Raw genomic sequence first — 19,839 nt, 5'->3', positions numbered from 1 at the left:
GAAATATCCAATAAATGTCGTTCCACTTCATGATTGTGTCCCACTTGTTGTTGATTCTTCACAAAAAAATACAGTTTTATATCTTTATGTTTGAAGCCTGAAATGTGGCAAAAGGTCGCAAAGTTCAAGGGGGCCGAATACTTTCGCAAGGCACTGTAGATCTATACACTGCTCAAAAAAATAAAGGGAACACTTAAACAACACATTGTAACTCCAAGTCAATCACACTTCTGTGAAATCAAACTGTCCACTTAGGAAGCAACACAACAGCAACAGCAAATGGAATAGACAACAGGTGGAATTTATAGGCAATTAGGCAAGACACCCCCAATAAAGGAGTGGTTCTGCAGGTGATAACCACAGACCACTTCTCAGTTCCTATGCTTCCTGGCTGATGTTTTGGTAACTTTTGAATGATGGTGGTGCTTTCACTCTAGTGGTAGCATGAGACGGAGTCTACAACCCACACAAGAGGCTCGGGTAGTGCAGCTCATCCAAGATGGCCCATCAATGCGAGCTGTGGCAAGAAGGTTTGCTGTGTCTGTCAGCGTAGTGTCCAGAGCATGGAGGCGCTACCTAGGCCAGTACATCAGGAGACGTGCAGGAGGCCGTAGGAGAGCAACAACCCAGCAGCAGGACCGCTACCTCTGTCTTTGTGCAAGGAGGAGCAGGAGGAGCACTGCCAGAGCCCTGCAAAATGACCTCCAGCAGGCCACAAATGTGCATGTGTCTGCTCAAACGGTCAGAAACAGACTCCATGAGGGTGGTATGAGTGCCCGACGTCCACAGGTTGGGGTTGTGCTTACAGCCCAACACCGTGCAGGACGTTTGGCATTTGCCAGAGAACACCAAGATTGGCAAATTCGCCACTGGCGCCCTGTGCTCTTCACAGATGAAAACAGGTTCACACTGAGCACGTGACAGACGTGACAGAGTCTGGAGACGCCGTGGAGAACATTCTGCTGCCTGCAACATCCTCCAGATGACCGGTTTGGCGGTGGCATTTCTTTGGGGGCCGCACAGCCCTCCATGTGCTCGCCAGAGGTAGCCTGACTGCCATTAGGTACCGAGATGAGATCCTCAGACCCCTTGTGAGACCATATGCTGGTGCGGTTGGCCCTGGGTTCCTCCTAATGCAAGACAAGTGTGTCAGCAGTTCCTGCAAGAGGAAGGCATTGATGCTATGGACTGGCCCGCCCGTTCCCCAGACCTGAATCCAATTGAGCACATCTGGGACATCATGTCTCGCTCCATCCACTAATGCCACGTTGCACCACAGACTGTCCAGGAGTTGGCAGATGCTTTAGTCCAGGTCTGGGAGGAGATCCCTCAGGAGACCCTCCACCACCTCATCAGGAGCATGCCCAGGTCATACAGGCACGTGGAGGCCACACACACTACTGTGTGGAGGCCACACACACAAGTCATTTTGACTTGTTTTAAGGACATTACATCAAAGTTGGATCAGCCTGTAGTGTGGTTTTCCACTTTAATTTTGAGTGTGACTCCAAATCCAGACCTCCATGGGTTGATAAATTTGATTTTCATTGATAATTTGTGTGATTTTGTTGTCAGCACATTCAACTATGTAAAGAAAAAAGTATTTAATAAGAATATTTCATTCATTCAGATCTAGGATGTGTTAATTTATTGTTCCCTTTATTTTTTTGAGCAGTGTATATACACACACATACACACTTATTTTCTTCAGGGCATCAGCTTTAATATTTATATTTCTTAATTCCATTATTTTACTTTTATATGTGTGTATTGTTGTGAATTGTTAGATATTACTGCACTGTTGGAGCTAGGAACACAAGCATTTCGCTACATCTGCTAAATATGTGTATGTGACCAATAAAATTTGAGCTCAGGTGCATCCTGTTGCCATGGATCATCCTTGAGATGTTTTTAGAACTTGGAGTCCACCTGTGGTATGTTCATTTGATTGGACATGATTTGGAAAGGCAGACACCTGTCTATATAAGGTCCCAAACCAAGCTCGAAAGCATTTTCCGTAGAGCTCCGAGACAGGATTGTGTCGAGGCACAGATCTGGGGAACGGTACCAAAAAATGTTTGCAGCATTGAAGGTCCCCAAGAACACATTGGCCTCCATCATTCTTAAATGAAAAGACGTTTAGAACCACAAACACTCTTCCTAGAGCAGGCCACCCGGCCAAACTGGACAATCGGGGGAGAAGGCCTTTGGTCAGGGAGGTGACCAAGAACCCGACCGAGCTCCAGAGTTCCCCTGTGGAGATGGGAGAACCTTGCGAAAGGACAACGATCTCTGAAGCACTCCACCAATCAGGCCTTTATGGTAGTGGCCAGATAGAAGCCACTCCTCAGTAAAAGGCACATGACAGCCCATTTGGAGTTTGCCAAAAGGAACCCAAAGGACTCAAATGAGAAACAAGATTCTCTGGTCTGATGAAGCCAAGATTGAACTCTTTGGCTTGAATGCCAAGCGTCACATCTGGAAGAAACCTGGCACCATCCCTACAGTGAAGCATGGTGGTGGCAGCATCATTGGTAGCAGCATCATTGTCATTCTGAGGTATTTTGTTTAGATTGATGAGGGGAAAAAAATAATTTAAGAATAAAGCTGTAACGTAACAAAATGTGGAAAAAGTCAAGTGTTCTGAATACGTTCTGAATGCACTGTATGTATATCTGTCTCTCAGCTCATACAGTAATGTAAGGGAGTGTGTACACTTATTACCATGAAATTATTAAATGGTATTATTCAGCAAGAAACTATAAAATAGTTACAATTACATCTACAGTTAACTTATAATTTGAAGGTGATTCAGTTCTCAAAATGACAAGGCAATGCATTCTTGGAGACAGTAAATATCATACAAAAACAAAGAAGACTTATTTAGTAATAACCAAGGTGAAGTAATGGATATACAGGAGGAATGAATCATGGAGATTGTAAGGGCAAAATGATGTACTAATACAGGCTACAGAATCAGTCACAAACAGGTAATGGGGATTAGAGGGACTAAATTCAAACCGTTATTCTTGATATTTCAGAACGAATCAAGGCAGGGCTTATTGGACAGAGGCCTGTGTCCCACCTAGCTATTTTAAGATGAATGTGTATATACTGTCTGGAACGAATGGTCTTCAGAGAACTCTCCAAACAAAGTATTTCAGAAGTCCAGTACTTATCCACAGTCATTTTTAATCTTCATCGTGTCCCAGCTGATTCGCTCTCTGGCACTTTGGATCAAACCTGCCACGCTTGTTGCTGATAGGAGAAGCTTTGATGTAGACTACAGGTGTGAGATGAGCAAAAGAGGGGAAGGACGACTCTTGCTGGGAGATTTCTGTGGGTGGTCCCCCTCTTCCTTTGTTCTCTGGCCACTGAATAGAGGTCCTTGTGTATTCTCATTTTGGTTTATGTCTGGAGTGGATGTGTTAATTCGAATCTCCTCTACACTAACAACCCAGCTTCCAAACGGCTTCTCCCATAAACAGCATAGAAGACAGCACTGCAACACAAACCATTGTTTTACATGGCTGTGTTTTACTTTAGCAAGCAGTAAAACATTTACAGAACAAGAAACAAAAAGTTAGCTTACCAAACGTAAGATGAACTGCCACAACAAAAGCCCACGGGTAGTGATGGGATGATTGAGCTCTGGCACTCCAATGCAATTTTCAAATCACTACTGATTTGACACAACTTGCCAATGCTTGTATCAAAGTAACAATACCACGTGAAGACGTTTGACACCTCAGATGTCACATTACCATCTGACAGGTGTTGAACGAGTAACCGAGCGCACCGACCTCTGCTGGAACCTCTTTGTTTTAATCTAGAGGGTGTAGAACCACATGGCAGAGGAATCTATCTTGAAATCGTAGCACACTAGTATCGAATCTTAAGTTTTTTTATTTCTCAAACATTGATTGTAAATTAAACAGCTCTAGTAGTTGTTATTGGTAATTATCAAATGATTGATCCAACGTTTTTTTTTTTATATTTAAAAGTGACTTAAAAGTTTAATTCAAACCCAAAGCAAAGTTGATAAGGTCATGTGACCTTTTCAACGTACAAAGCTTTACTTGATCCCGCTGTGACTTCCCAAAAATGTACCTCTGCTGGACACAACATGGGTTGTTATAGACAGTCTAGATATTCTCTCCTACATCTTACCTGACAGGTGGGTCAGCCTGTAGAGCTGTGGTGAGTTTCACATCTTGTGGAGACACAGGATAAATTCCCTGTATTTATATATATTTTTTATACATATTCTTTGAAACACTGGCTACATTGAATTTCTAACTTTTAATTGACGAGTTTAATAACATCCTAAATCATGCAATGGAGCCACTTTTGTAAATGTATTTTTTTTTTTACTATGTTGCTCATCGATGGTACAGTCGCAGATAGTTTCAAAGTAACGTTACCAGGTGATCAATGACGTCTGAAGTTTTGTTTGATCACATGCTTTTTTAAACCGGATTTTGCAAAAATGCGAGATCCCACAGATTTTGCCAGTGCTTTCTTCGATGCCAAGTTGCTTTCAAACCCCGACCTCTACTGGACACATTTACCAATTTAGTTAGATTGTTTATCATCACTGCCCACGGGTATGGACAAGGAGTGTGCACCCTCCCTTGTCAGCCGCGGCAGAACCACAAGTTCGCTAGTCAAGAGTTCTGTCTCGCTAACTTATTCTCAGATCTCACCTCGTCTTACACCAGCCGCTAGGTGCCTGCCACTGTCTACAACTTACACCTAGCCTAACAGAGGGCAAGGTGGAGGAATTACAACATTGCTTACCTACCTGAATATTGCTTACCTACCTGTGCTTACACCTGTCGAATCAATTCAGATTTCCACAAATGCTTAGGGTTTAGGTGTTGATTTGGAATTGGGCCTGACTCTACAAAGTTTTTGACTTTGTACAATATGTAGGTCAGGGCCCGGTTTCCCATTAGCAATGGAACTTAGGCTTATGAGTGTTTTAAAGTGTTTTAAAGAAGCGTCTTTCCTACAACGGCCGATGATATAACATACATGAACCAAAACACCACGCAGAGAAAACCTTCGTTAAATTGTGTCGTTGAGGCATGTGTCAATACTGAAAGGATCGAAAGAAAGGCAGTGCTGCGCTCGGATCAGCTTTATCCAGTCAAATCATACCGTAACATTATAATTATTCCACAATATTGATGACGGGATCAGCTCCTAGAAAGATATCATCTATGGCTGCAATTATTGAGGTGGCTTATTCTAATGCTTACACTAATATAATGCACTAAATTAAGACTTGGCACATAATTGTGCATGGAATATATTGAGGCTAAAATTATAAACCTATTTTAGCAAAATAAATAGAACTCAGTTGAATGAACAATTTATTTCAATATTGAATTACATAGGCCTATGTAGCCTATATTGTAGGCTATTTATCTTTTAATGCATTCATCTCGGTTTCCATTTGAAGAGTCTTTTCATCCTTCACTTGTTTGTAACAATTGCAACAACATTGGCAACTTTGCATTTGTATTCAACTTCGTTGTGAAGTTATTGCCGTCACAGAGAGACAGATAAACGTCTTGATTCAATAGCGGAGATCATCTGTGTATAAAGTGGCGTGGTATGGAAACAGCACATTTAACAGCGCACTAAATTGTTCCACGAGTGGTCTGAGGCAGTCAGTAAATAACAAGCATTTACATTTTTTGGTCATTTAGCAGATGCTCTTATCCAGAGCGACGTACAGGAGCAATTAGGGTTAAGTGCCTTGCTCAAGGGCACATCGACCGATTTTTCACCCAGTTGGCTTGGGGTTTCGAAACAGTGACCTTTTGGTTACTGGCCCAATACTCTTAACCACTAGGCTACCTGCCAAGTGCAACATTAATAACGATGGTTTTGGAAAACAGCTCAGAGATTTAATGGTGCTCCTACGAGGGTTCTAACGATGAACTTAGCCTTAAGATGCTTTTGGGAAACCGTGCTCAAATAGGTTTTCAGAGACTGCCGTCCAGTGGCCAGCAAATTACTAACAGTGAACGTTTATGTTTCTTCCCTTCTAGATGGAACAGTGTGCCCTCTGTCTGCCTGGACATGCATGAGCAGGACCTGACGATGAGGGAGTCAGAGGACTTTAATGCACACCATCTACTGCAGCAGCACTTGTACAGAGGCAAGAAACAGGTATTGCTTAGTCGAAGACAATTAGACACCCCAAAAAAAAAAAATTCTCAGGTGCTCTAAAAAGCAATCTGTTTTTTACCCTCTTCCTCTCATTCCTTTACCCAACAGCACAGACACAGGTGCAGTCGGAAGCACCTCGAAGTCAACAAGGACAAGAATGAGGTGCAAGAGATCTTCCAGAGAACCATGAGGAGCCGTCTAGAGTCCTTCAAGTCAGCCAAAACAGGTGTCACTCCACCCAAGAAGATAACCAATCATCTAAAGAAAGACCAGCCACAAAAGGTCAGGGATGACCACACTTATTCTCTTTCCCCCTTGTCTTCATAACCTCTTGGAGGCAATGTGATAATATGTACAGTATGTTGTGTATTTCATTTTTAGATGCCACATGGAAAATCCACGGATAACAGTAAAAGCCATGCTTATGGGGATGAAGGTACTTCTCTGCTTTTTTCTTTTCACTTCTCTTTTGTATTATATAAGAGGCTTGGGGGAAGGGGTGTTCTTGAATTATGGTGGTGTGTTTTCCTAGATTTTCTTGGGGTACCTATTCAAAATCACCTACAGTGCCCTCAGAAAGTATTCATAGCCCTTAACTTGTTCCACATTTTGTTTTATTACTGCCAAGTGTCTTCACTGACATTTTCAACCTCTCCCTGACCGAGTCTGTAATATCTACATGTTGGCTGGTCATGGCTCACAACACCATCATCCCGGAAACACTAGACCCGCTCCAATTCACATACCGCCCCAACAGATCCACAGATGATGCAATTTCAATCACACTCCACACTGCCCTTTCCCACCTGGACAAAAGGATCACCTATGTTCATTGCCGATAGCTCAGCATTCAACACCATAGTACTCACTAAGCTAAGGACCCTGGGACAAAACACCCGCCTCTGTAACTGGATCCTGGACTTCCTGACAACAACACATCTGACTCACTGATCCTCAACACTGTGGCCTGTCAGGGGTGCATGCTTAGTCCCCTCCTGTACTCCCTGTTCACCCACAACTGGGTGGCCAAGCAGTGCCGGGACAACAATTTCTCCATCAACGTGAGCAAGACAAAGAAGCTGATCGTGGACTAGAGGAAAAGGAGGGCTGAACACGCTCCCATTCACATCAACAGGGCTGTAGTGGATCAGGTTGAGAGCTTCAAGTTCCTTGGTGTCCAAATCACCAACAAACTATCATGGTCCAAACACACCAAGACAGTCGTGAAGAGGGCACAACAACACCTTTTCCCCCTCAGGAGACTGAAAAGAGTTGGCATGGGTCCTCAGATCCTCAACAAGTTATACAGCTGCACCGGTTGAGAGAAACCTGAACGGTTGCATCACTGCCTGGAATGGCAACTGCTTGGTATCCGACCGTAAGGCGCTAGAGAGGGTAGTGCATGAGGCCCAGTACATCACTGGGGCCAAGCTTCCTGCCATACAGGACCTACAGTTGAAGTTGGATGTTTACATACACCTTAGTCAAGTACATTTAAACTCAGTTTTAAACTATTCCTGACATTTAATCCTAGTAAACATTCCCTGTCTTAGGTCAGTTAGGATCACCACTTTATTTTAAGAATGTGAAATGTCAGAATAATAGTAGAGAGAATTATTTATTTCAGGTTTTATATCATTCCCAGTGGGTCAGAAGTTTACATACACTCAATTAGTATTTGGTAGAATTGCCTTTAAATTGTTTAACTTGGGTCAAACGTTTCGGGTAGCCTTCCACAAGCTTCCCACAATAAGTTGGGTGAATTTTCGGCCCATTCTTCTTGACAGAGATGGTGTAACTGAGTCAGGTTTGTAGGCCTCCTTATTTGCACACGCCTTTTCAGTTCTGGCCACAAATTTTCTAGAATGGAGGTCAGCGCTTTGTGATGGCCACATCAATACCTTGACTTTAACTTCCTGACTGATGTCTTGAGATGTTGCTTCAATATATCTACATAATTGTCCTACCTCATGATGTCATCTATTTTGTGAAGTGCAGCAAAGCACCCCCACAACATGGTGCTGCCAGACTCCAAACATAACGATGGTCATTATGGCCAAACAGTTCTATTTTTGTTTCATCAGACCAGAGGACATTTCTCCAAAAGTATGATTTTTGTGCAGTTGTAAACCGTTTTTATGGCGGTTTTGGAGCAGTGGCTTCTTCCTTGCTGAGCGGCCTTTCAGGTTATGTCGATATTTTACTGTGGATATAGATACTTTTGTACCCGTTTCCTCCAGTATCTTCACAAGGTCCTTTGCTGTTGTTCTGGGATTGATTTGCAGTTGTCGCACCAAAGTGCGTTCATTTCTAGGAGACTGAAAGTGTCTCCATCCTGAGTGGAATGACGGCTGTGTGGTCTCTTGGTGTTTATACTTGCATACTTTTGTTTGTACAGATGAACATGGTACCTTCAGGCATTTGGAAATTGCTCCCAAGGATGAATCAGACTTGTGGAGGTCTCCAATTCCTTTTCTGAGGTCTTGGCTGATTTCTTTAGATTTTCCCATGATGTCAAGCAAAGAGGCACTGAGTTTGAAGGTAGGCCTTGAAAAATATCCACAGGTACACCTCCAATTGACTCAAATTATGTCAATTAGCCTATCAGAAGCTTCTACAGCCATGACATAATTTTCTGGAATCTTCCAAGCTGCTTAAAGGCACAGTTAACTTAGTGTATGTAATATTGACCCACTGGAATTGTGACACAGTAAAGTATAAATTAAATAATCTGTCTGCAAACAATTGTTGGAAAAATTCCTTGTGTCATGCACAAAGTAAATGTCCTAACCGACTTGCCAAAACGATAGTTTGTTAACAAGAAATTTGTTAAGTGGTTGAAAAACTAGTTTTAAATGACATCCAAACTAGTGTATGTAAACTTTCGACTTCAACTGTAGGTATTAGGCGGTGTCAGAGGAACGCCCCAAAAATTGTCAAAGACTCCAGTCACCCAAGTCATAGACTGTTCTCTCTACTACCACACGGCAAGTGGTAACCAAGCGCCAAGTCTACAGTCATGGCCAAAAGTTTTGAGAATGACACAAATATATTAATTTTCACAAAGTCTGCTGCTTCAGTATCTTTAGATATTTTTGTCAGATGTTACTATGGAATACTGAAGTATAATTACAAGCATTTCAAAAGTGCCAAAGGCTTTTATTGACAGTTACGTGAAGTTGATGCAGAGTCAATATTTGTAGTGTTGACCCGTCTTTTTCAAGACCTCTGCAATCTGCCCTGGCATGCTGTCAATTAACTTCTGGGCCACATCCTGACTGATGGCAGCCCATTCTTCCATAATCAATGCTTGGAGTTTGTCAGAATTTGTGGGGTTTTATTTGTCCACCCGCCTCTTGAGGATTGACCACAAGTTCTCAATGGGATTAAGGTCTGGGGAGTTTCCTGGCCAAAATATTGATGTTTTGTTCCCCAAGCCACGGTTGACAGAGGAAGAACAATGATTCCGACCACCACCCTCCCTTTGAAGCTTCCAGTCTGTTATTCGAACTCAATCAGCATGCCAGAGTGATCTCCAGCCTTGTCCTCGTCAACACTCACACCTGTGTTAACGAGAGAATCACTGACATGTCAGCTGGTCCTTTTGTGGCAGGGCTGAAATGCAGTGGAAATGTTTTTGGGAATTCAGTTCATTTTCATGGCAAAGAGGGACTTTGCAATTAATTGCAATTCATCTGATCACTCTTCATAACATTCTGGAGTATATGCAAATTGTCATCATACAAACTGAGGCAGCTTCTATCCCCAAGCCATAAGACTACTGAACAATTAATCAAATGGCCACCCAGACTATTTACATTGACACCCCCCCACCCAATCTTATTTTTACACTACTGTTACTCACTGTTTATTATCTATGCATGGTCACTTTACCCCTACCTACATGTAGAGATTACCTCGACTAACCTGTACCCCCGCACGTTGACTCAGTACCATACCCCATGTATATAACCTTGTTTTTTTTACTTTAGTTTATTTAGTTAAAAAAATATTTCTTGAAGCTTTTGGTGAGAAGTGTAATGCTTTAATATTTAATAATTTCTTCCCCTCCAAATTCATATTCATTATATAAATAGGCCTCTTTAATTTTGTCTGGCTTGCCTTTTCAAATAAAATTGAATATTTTTTGCTAATATAAGTTTAAAAAACAAACACTTTGTATTCAGGACAATAAGTTCATTGCTTTGCCATATTTTTTTGCAGTATTACTTTAGTGCCTTGTTGCAAACATTATGCATGTTTTGGATTCATTTTATTCCGTACAGTCTTCCTCCTCCATCACAGCCATTAGACTCTAACTGTTTTAAAGTCACAATTGGCCTCATGGTGAAATCCCTGAGTGGTTTCCTTCCTCTATACCAACTGAGTTAGGAAGGACGCCTGTATCTTTGTAGTGACTGGGTGTATTGATGCACAATCCAAAGTGTAATTAATAACTTCACATGCTCAAAGTGACATTCAGACTTTATTTTTACCCATCTACCAATAGGTGTCCTTCTTCGCGAGGCATTGGAAAACCTCCCTGCTCTTTGTGGTTGTACCTATTTGAAATTCAGTGTTCAACTGAGGGACCTTAAAGATAATTGTATGTGTAGGGTACAGAGATGAGGTAGTTATTCAAAAATCAGGTTAAACACTATTATTGCTCACAGAGTGAGTACATGCAACATGTGTGACTTGTTAAGCAAATGTTTTACTCCTGAACTTATTTAGGCTTGCCGTAACAACGGGGATGAATACTTATTGACTCAAGACATTTAAGCTTGAATTGAAAATTGAAAAACATAATTCCACTTTGACATGAGTTATTGTGTGTAACAAAATGTGGAAAAAGTCAAGGTGTGTGAATACTTTCTGAAGGCACTGTAATATGGCAGCTTAATGACTTTATTTACTACCATTGTGCCACCAGAGAGTTGTAACACCAACAACACATTTTTGTTAATTGAGGGTTTTCTTTAATGGAGGCCATGATTTACTAAAGCGCAATGATTAATAATTTTGCTCATAATGTAATTTCCCTTATTTTAAATTGAGTAACACCAATGACACTTTATATTTATGTAGAAGTATTGCTTCCTTCCCTCTCCCTGCCTCGAACCAGGGACTCTTTGCACACATCGACAACAGTCACATATTTAAATGCTACTAGCACACACCAGTTAAACTCACCCGGGTCACGGCACCAATATAATAGTATTGCTACCGTCCCTCTTATTTGCCCCAACCTGGGCTTGAACCAGGGATCATCTGCAAACATAGACAGCAGTCCCCCACAAATCATCGTTACCTATCGCTCCACAAAAGCCACGGCCCTTGCAGAAAAAAGGGAAACAGCTATTTGAAGGTCTCAAAGCGAGTGGTCAACAATTGAAATGCCTCTAGCGTGCACTGTTATCTAGCTAACCATTTCACACCGGTTAAATTTAGACACCAAATTATCAATGCAATTCTCAATTTTCTAACATACTAAATGGGTATGATTAGCTAGTACTTTTCTTTTCAATATAAACCGCTCCTAAGTTTAACTGGAGGGAATGCTCATGGTCCTTCTATGTCTTTGGAGTCATTTCCAAGGCGGTAACACCGACAAAACTTACTGACACATACAGTATCATATTTGTAAAAAAAAATCTATATATTTTAATAGCCTTGGTTTTTATTGACCTATACAATGTATTCAATAATTTTGTTTACTTAGCATTCAAGATAGATCTCTAAATCCCTAAAACATGTCACTACAACTGTACTGGGTCCAGCCAATTTGCTTACCCTAAGTACTTCTAACATACTGTAAAATATTGTGTTTTATTATTGATGAACAGTTCAATATAAACAAGTGTATGATGTAACTATATATTCATAATTTTAAACTTCTATGGTTGCAAGGGCGAGGGATGCAAATGCCACCACAATCCAAGACCTACCAGGGGGGAAAAAACGAGGCTGATTACATTTGCTTTCTGCCATTCAGGTTTAGATACCTCTGCATAAATAAACATAACTTAAGTGTTTTCTGGTTGGCTGTTTCTCTCTGCCTTCAGATTTTGAGTTTTCTGAGGGAGACAGTACCTCTAGTTGCAAGGCTGCTGACGGTTCATTCCCCATGAGAGCCTGTAGAGGTGGTAAGTCTTAACATCAACTCAAAACTACTGAAGTAAACCAAGTTAAACATGTCAGTCAGACCCAAACACTTCAGTCACTAAACAACAATAAGCTCACCTCTTAGAGATCTTTCAATTCATTGAAATCTCTTTCCTGGTCTAGCTGGAATCCTGAACCCAGCCTTCAATGCAGAGATGGACCCCATGCCACCAATGCAGCAGATTCCGCCATTGGCTGAAACCAATGGCAGATTGGCTGAAACCGAGGTGGACAGCAGCGCCGTGGTCCCTTCTCAGAGGGCTCAGCTGAGACTGCCCTGGACACCTAGAGTTAGAAGTTCATCTAGGGGTCATGATTGAGGCTGTACCAAATGATTGATGTATTAGAATAATTGATTATGTTTATGTTGTATTAATATAAGGGGAGGGTTTATAAGACCCCGCCCTCTTTACATTTATAGGGTCCTAGAGTAGATTAACAATATATATATACATGGTTTTAATATTGTTCCACAGTTGTTTTCTAGTTCTCTCTCTTTCTCTCTGCCTCTTATAAAGAGACCCCTCTTTATAATGCAGAGGTGTGACAGACAGAACTCTGCAGGGGAGTGTAGGAGATAAGACTAGTCAGACATTCCACTACAAATCAACATTTACTGCTAAGCTTTTAGATAACACACTAAAAGCCTTGTTTTTATATCTGTGTGGGCATGGTTTTGGTCTCATGAGTAAAAGATAATGACGTAGGCAGTGACATCACGAGGGCTGGACTTCAGGTTTGATAAAATAACTTGGGACCTTTGATGCAGAACTTACTCAGAAACATGCGCGCTATGTTCCTGATTGTCAACTTCTGTCTGCAATTGCATTAAAAGGTTTTTGAATGATTTAATTAAAGATAGTCATAATGCTAATTTCACCAATGAGCCAATGATTGACAAGGAACAGGAACGAACCCTAACACTAGCAACCTCCAACGCCCTGGCATCGCTGCACCTCATCACCCACTTCTTCCTGCTATATACACAAATTCTTACTGTGTTTAGTTGTAGGTTAGGTTTTTCAAAGGAATAGGTACAGTACTGTATGCAACTTCGTCGTAACACAGGGAGATAATCATGAGACCAACACCAAATAAGAATGATTGGACATGTGACCTCGCATTCCAAATCCATGGTCAATACTGACTCGGTTTACCTGACAAAACCAATCCCCTAAACAACCCAGGCTTTGACTCCCATGGCTTAGAACCCATGTTGCCTGACAGTAAAAGTTAAACCACATTCACCAGGACACCAAACAAGCACGTTTATGCATTTTTTCACTGTCCTTTTTGTGACAACCTCACCCCTCAAAGAACCTACATTTATATTTTAGATATTGCAATTTTATCAATAGAAAGTCTTAATTGCTTTGTTTTTTTCCCTATTTTTGAGAGACTTGCATCAGCCTGTTTAACTTTGCATTAACTGACGAGTGTGAAGTAACACAAGCGTTGACAATAATGTACCTTTCTCCTGGGAAACGACCCAGGACTTTTATTCAGGGAAAGAAACAGAATGCGCAAAAGCGCTGAGTAACAATTAAACCAAAATAAAATCTAGCTCATCTTTGAGCTTTTCTACATGGGTCGTCCGGTTCCTCTCTGCAACCGGACAGCTAAGCTGTTTACCTGCGTATCCAACAAAAGTAACGTCCGGTAGGTTCCTGTCCAGTTGGGTTCTATGTTCATTACAGGATTGGAGGGCCCTGCATGTCAGCTCTTGCTGCTCTAGACCAACAAAACAAATCTGGCCAAAGCCAGGTAAAAACAGCCACCGCCCACGATAATTAGATTCAGGTGTGTGTAATTAGGCTCTTACCCTTCCGGGCCATCCTCTTTCCTGGCCAAGAAATGTAGACAACAAGCAGGAATATACAGGCCTTCACACACCATCACATAATCGAAGCAGAATATTTATCAGGAGAGACAAAACTCCTTCACTTACGATGGTGTCATACCACAATGGTGCTTCTTTCTATAGCTGGAGGACTCCTGATTCCTCCAGGAGTGAAAAGTATAATTTTTCTATACATTGTCTAGTACTGTCTTTTTGCTAGCTAGGGCCATCTACTTTAAGTGCTGCCTGCCTCCCAGTAGCCTACTACTTGGTGTGAACTGCTGGCAAGGCAATTTGTGAGGCATTTCAATTGTTGATCACTCACTTTGAGACCTTAACATTGTTTCCCGTGGCTTTTGTGGAGCGATGGGTAATGATGCTTTGTGGGTGAATGCTGTCTGTTTGCAGATGGTCCCTGGTTCAAGCCCAGGTTGGGGCAAGGAGAAGCAATATACAGTGGGGCAAAAATGTATTTAGTCAGCCACCAATTGTGCAAGTTCTCCCATTTAAAAAGATGAGAGGTCTGTAATTTATCATAGGTACACTTCAACTATGACAGACAAAATGAGAAAAAAAGATCCAGAAAATCACATTGTAGGATTTTTTATGAATTTTGTTGCAAATTAATTGTAACCTCACTTTTGAGAAAATTGCCCTTGAATGTTTTGGTACCTACTGGACCTGGTACCTACTCTTCTGTCTACACCCATTCAGCATCATTCACACCCTTTTAAGCTTTAGCCTCACCCATCTCTAAGGATTCACATTTGAGGCTATGTCCTAAACAACCAAAGCTTTCAATACTAAAGGCTGGTTTATACTACGGGTGTGCTCTGGCTATTCGTAAACTCAGAGCTTTGTCAGATTGGCCATTCGTAAATTCAGAGCATTTCGCTCTCAGAAGGCACACTGGACACTCTGGCCGAAAAGGAGGGCTAATCCGAGTGTTCTGACTTAACAACAGCAGTCAAGCACCCTAGCTGGCTAACGTTGGCTAGCTTGCTAGCTACTTCCAGACACAAATGAGAGAACACCTCACTCTGACCATTTTACTCACACTAGCAGAGCTGGTTAGGCCGTTTTTATGTTTACCAGAGCGTTGGTGACTGCAACTGTGCTGCTGGCAACAATTTAATCACGCTTTTTTTGCCAACGTTCACTGACACCGGCCATATTCAACAGCTGTTGAGCGTTCATAAACACTCCAACGAGAGTGCTCTGAAATCGGAGTAGATAGCCAGAGCAAATTTACCAGCTACATCTATCGACAGTTGTCGCAGTGACATCATAAACATTCTATTGAAATAGTTACTTACATAGTGGCATCTTTTGTTTAGACATGTAGCTAGCTATATAAACAATTTACCATAATCCCAACTCATAACGTTACTACCCTACATGAATCTGCAGGTAGCTAACTAATCAGGTTCAATGTTAGCTAGCTAACATTAGGCCATAACTAGCAATGCAAATGGCTCTGAGACGCGAATAAAATAACTACACATATCATACACATAACATTATCTAGCCAGCCAGCTTGAAATGAAAACGACTTTGACAAAATTAGAAATGTGTAATATCTGAAAATGTAGCTAGCTAGACTCTCTTACCCGTATACATAGATGGACGTTTCTCCCGCTCTGTCATGGATGCCATGGTTTGAAGATGTAATTTGGAGAATTCTGTGTGTTCTTTTCGACTCAGTCTGCATATTTGCAATCAAAACGGCAGATTTTTCTCCATCGCCTTAGTATCATACTCTAATTCCACTGATTTCAAAACGCGGTCCTCCAGAAAGTGGAGAGCAACACTTATTCAGTTCTACTACATGATATCTTTCAAAAAAGCTGCATTAAAAAGGATTACCTACACATACTGACCATTTCATGGTTATAGACAGAAGCGTGCAACATGGCAGACCGATCCGAGCTCATCTCTTGTTATGTCCAGCCCACTCATTATCTCAGCCAATCATGGCTAGCGGGAAGGTTGCTGGCTTTTTCCATAGCTAAACCAACTATGTTCATAATTTAACCATTGTATTCGTATTTACAGATGGCATACAAGTTTGTTTAAGGCACATGTACCAGAAGGCATTTCTGCCAAAAAACACATTTTGATTAAATAAAAGAAAAAAGTTTGCATTCAAATGGCGCACCTGTGAAGTGGTGACGTACGACATATACCAGTATTTTTACGGTTGATCTTTTAGAAAAGTACATTTTACTTGAATAACTTGTATTCAAATAAAACATTTGTTTCTTAATCTTTCTAGCTGTGTCTATATGATCTACGAGTTTCTAGTGGATATATGGTTCAAGAGAAAAGTCTAAATAATCGAGTCAACAATGACATCGGCAATTAACTCTACAACTCATCCAACTATTGACTTTGTTTTGCAACTGCCAACAGTTTGGTGCCAAAACGCTTACAACAAAGATATGACATTTTAAAAAGGTGCTACATAGAATTTTTCTGAATTCCTCCCTTATGTGGAAGTTATGTGAATTGTAACAGCACAAGGTTGCATTCATAGTCTCCCCCTCCTGGCATCCCATTTCCCCATAACATGCTGGAGACTTGCTCTCGAACCTTTTACTTTTGGTTATGGTCCACCAGCTTAGAACAGCTGTAATTGAAAATGTATTTCAGAGCGATTTAGATGGTACAATGATTCCCTACACTATTCAGTGCTTTCTCACATAAACTGAAATTGAGTGTAGAATGTTATAGCAACCAGGAAATTACAAAGCGTTTTCTACATTGGCCGATTGACCCGATTTCCACAGCCACGAAATCAAAACAGCTTTCCCAACAGATACCGGCGTGATCAGTGTACTTACCCGCCAGTGTTGCGATTGGCGGTGTTAGATTCTGGGTTGAACTTAGAACATGGTTACTCAGAAGGATAGTGTCTAACAGTGAACAAGACTGGTTTTTACATCAGAAGTTATTGGTTATCTGTAGGAGTCAGATGGCTTTAGAATGTGTAGGGGAGACGGGTGGAAATCTTATAACCTAACAATGTCACTGAATGAGAGAGGGTAACGTATAACATTTACATTATGTCAGGATATGTTACTGTTAACCCTCAGGGATCTTATGGGAGGGATCCTCTGGGAGGAGAAGACACACAGTCTGGTATCAATAACCATGACAGCCTTTTATTTATTTATTTCACCTTTATTTAACCAGGTAGGCTAGTTGAGAACAAGTTCTCATTTACAACTGCGACCTGGCCAAGATAAAGCGTAGCAATTCGACACATACAACAACACAGAGTTACACATGGAATAAACAAAACATACAGTCAATAATACAGTAGAACAAAAGAAAACAAAAAGTCTATATACAGTGAGTGCAAATGAGGTAATTTATGGAAATAAATAGGCCAATTACAATATAGCAATTAAACACTGGAATGGTAGATCGGCAGAAGATGAATGTGCAGGTAGAGATACTGGGGTGCAAAGAAGCAAAATAAAAATAAATAAATAAATAAATACCAGTATGGGGATGAGGTAGGTAGATAGATGGGCTATGTACAGGTGCAGTGATCTGTAAGCGGACTACTGGAGCACGTGCTACGAGTGGGTGCTGCTATGGTGACCAGTGAGCTGAGATAAGGTGGGGCTTTACCTAGCAGAGACTTGTAGATAACCTGTAGCCAGCGGGTTTGGCGACGAGTATGAAGAGAGGGCCAACCAACGAGAGCGTACAGGTCGCAATGGTGGGTAGTGTATGGAGCTTTGGTGACAAAACGGATGGCACTGTGATAGACTGCATCCAGTTTGTTGAGTAGAGTGTTGGAGGCTATTTTATAGATGACATCACCGAAGTCGAGGATCGGTAGGATGGTCAGTTTTACGAGGGTATGTTTGGCAGCATGAGTGAAGGATGCTTTGTTGCGATATAGGAAGCCGATTCTAGATTTAATTTTGGATTGGAGATGCTTAATGTGAGTCTGGAAGGAGAGTTTACAGTCTAACCAGACACCCAGGTATTTGTAGTTGTCCACGTATTCTAAGTTTACTTGCGTTTAAGAGCAGTTGGAAGCCACGGAAGGATGTATGGCATTGAGGCTCGTCTGGAGGTTAGTTAACAGTGTCCAAGTGTCTGCATAGAGGTGGATCAAAAATCACCAGCAGCACGAGCAACATCGTTGATGTATACAGAAAAGAGAGTCGGCCCGAGAATTGAACCCTGTGGCCACCCATAGAGACTGTCAGAGGTCCGGACAACAGGCCCTCCAATTTGACAAACTGAACTCTATCAGAGAAGTAGTTGGTAAACCAGGCGAGGCAATCATTTGAGAAACCAAGGCTGTCAAGTCTGCCAATAAGAATGTTGTGATTGACAGAGTCGAAAGCCTTGGCCAGGTCGATGAATACGGCTGCACAGTAATGTCTCTTATCGATGGCGGTTATGATGTCGTTTAGAACCTTGAGTGGCTGAGGGGCACCCATGAGCAGCTCTGAAACCAGATTGCATAGCGGAGAAGGTATGGTGGGATTCGAAATGGTCAGTAATCTGTTTGTTAACTTGGCTTTTGAAGACCTTAGAAAGACAGGGTAGGATAGATATAGGTCTGTAGCAGTTTGGGTCTAGAGTGTCACCCCCTTTGAAGAGGGGGATGACCGCGGCAGCTTTCCAATCTTTGAGAATCTCAGACGATACAAAAGAGAGGTTGAACAGGCTAGTAATAGGGGTTGCAACAATTTCGGCAGATCATTTTAGAAAGAGGGTCCAGATTGTCTAGCCCGGCTGATTTGTAGGGGTCCAGATTTTGCAGCTCTTTCAGAACATCAGCTATCTGGATTTGGGTAAAGGAGAAATGGTGGGGGCTTTGGTGGGTTGCTGTGGAGGGTGCCAGGCAGTTGACCGGGGTAGGGGTAGCCATATGGAAAGCATGGCCAGCCGTAGAGAAATGCTTATTGAAATTTATCGGTGGTGAAAGTGTTTCCTAGCCTCAGAGCAATGGGTAGCTGGGAGGAGGTGCTCTTATTCTCCATGGACTTTACAGTGTTCCAGAACTTTTTTGAGTTAGTACTACAGGATGCAAATTTCTGCCTGTGTATATTTGTTCCTAACTTCCCTGAAAAGTTGCATATCATTGGGGCTATTCGATGCGAATGCAGAATGCCACAGGATGTTTTTGTGCTGGTCAAGGGCAGACAAGTCTGAAGTGAACCAAGGACTATATCTATTCCTAGTTCTACATTTTTGGAGAGGGGCACAGCCTTGAGTTGGGGAGGAGTGTCACGTTCTGACCATCGTTCGTGTGTGTTTTCCTTGTTTTAGTGTTGGTCAGGACGTGAGCTGGGTGGGCATTCTATGTTGTGTGTCTGGTTTGTCTATTTCTATGTTTGGCCTGATATGGTTCTCAATCAGAGGCAGGTGTTAGTTGTTGTCTCTGATTGGGAACCATATTTAGGTAGCCTGTTTGGTGTTGGGTTGTGTGGGTGATTGTTCCTGTGTTTGCACCAGATAGATTAGATAGATAGGAAGAGAGATAGGAAGAGAGATAGGACTGTTTAGGTTTTCACATTTCATTATTTTGTAGTTTATTCATGTATAGTTTTTTCCTTCATTAGACAAACATGAATCATCACAACGCTGCATTTTGGTCCAACTCTCCTTCACCTACAGAA

At 41.7% G+C, this 19,839-nt stretch overlaps 1 protein-coding gene across 1 annotated transcript in view; it reads left to right on the top strand.

Moving 5' to 3' along the window:
* The window catches only part of LOC110496081 (sodium/hydrogen exchanger 3-like), a 52,634-nt gene extending 39,966 nt beyond the window's left edge, over window positions 1-12,668 (top strand). Inside the window, exons 12-16 of the mRNA XM_036951039.1 lie at window positions 6,063-6,183; window positions 6,292-6,465; window positions 6,565-6,619; window positions 12,249-12,329; window positions 12,472-12,668. Of these exons, the coding sequence (XP_036806934.1) occupies window positions 6,063-6,183; window positions 6,292-6,465; window positions 6,565-6,619; window positions 12,249-12,329; window positions 12,472-12,668 (628 nt within the window). The remainder of the gene's footprint in view (window positions 1-6,062; window positions 6,184-6,291; window positions 6,466-6,564; window positions 6,620-12,248; window positions 12,330-12,471) is intronic.
* The last annotated feature ends 7,171 nt before the right edge of the window (window positions 12,669-19,839 follow it).

This window comes from Oncorhynchus mykiss, chromosome 18 (genome assembly GCF_013265735.2).
Source record: "Oncorhynchus mykiss isolate Arlee chromosome 18, USDA_OmykA_1.1, whole genome shotgun sequence".
Classification (NCBI taxonomy): domain Eukaryota; kingdom Metazoa; phylum Chordata; class Actinopteri; order Salmoniformes; family Salmonidae; genus Oncorhynchus; species Oncorhynchus mykiss.
The sequence above is the reverse complement of the archived record's forward strand: the minus strand, read 5'-3'. Positions and strand labels throughout refer to the sequence as shown.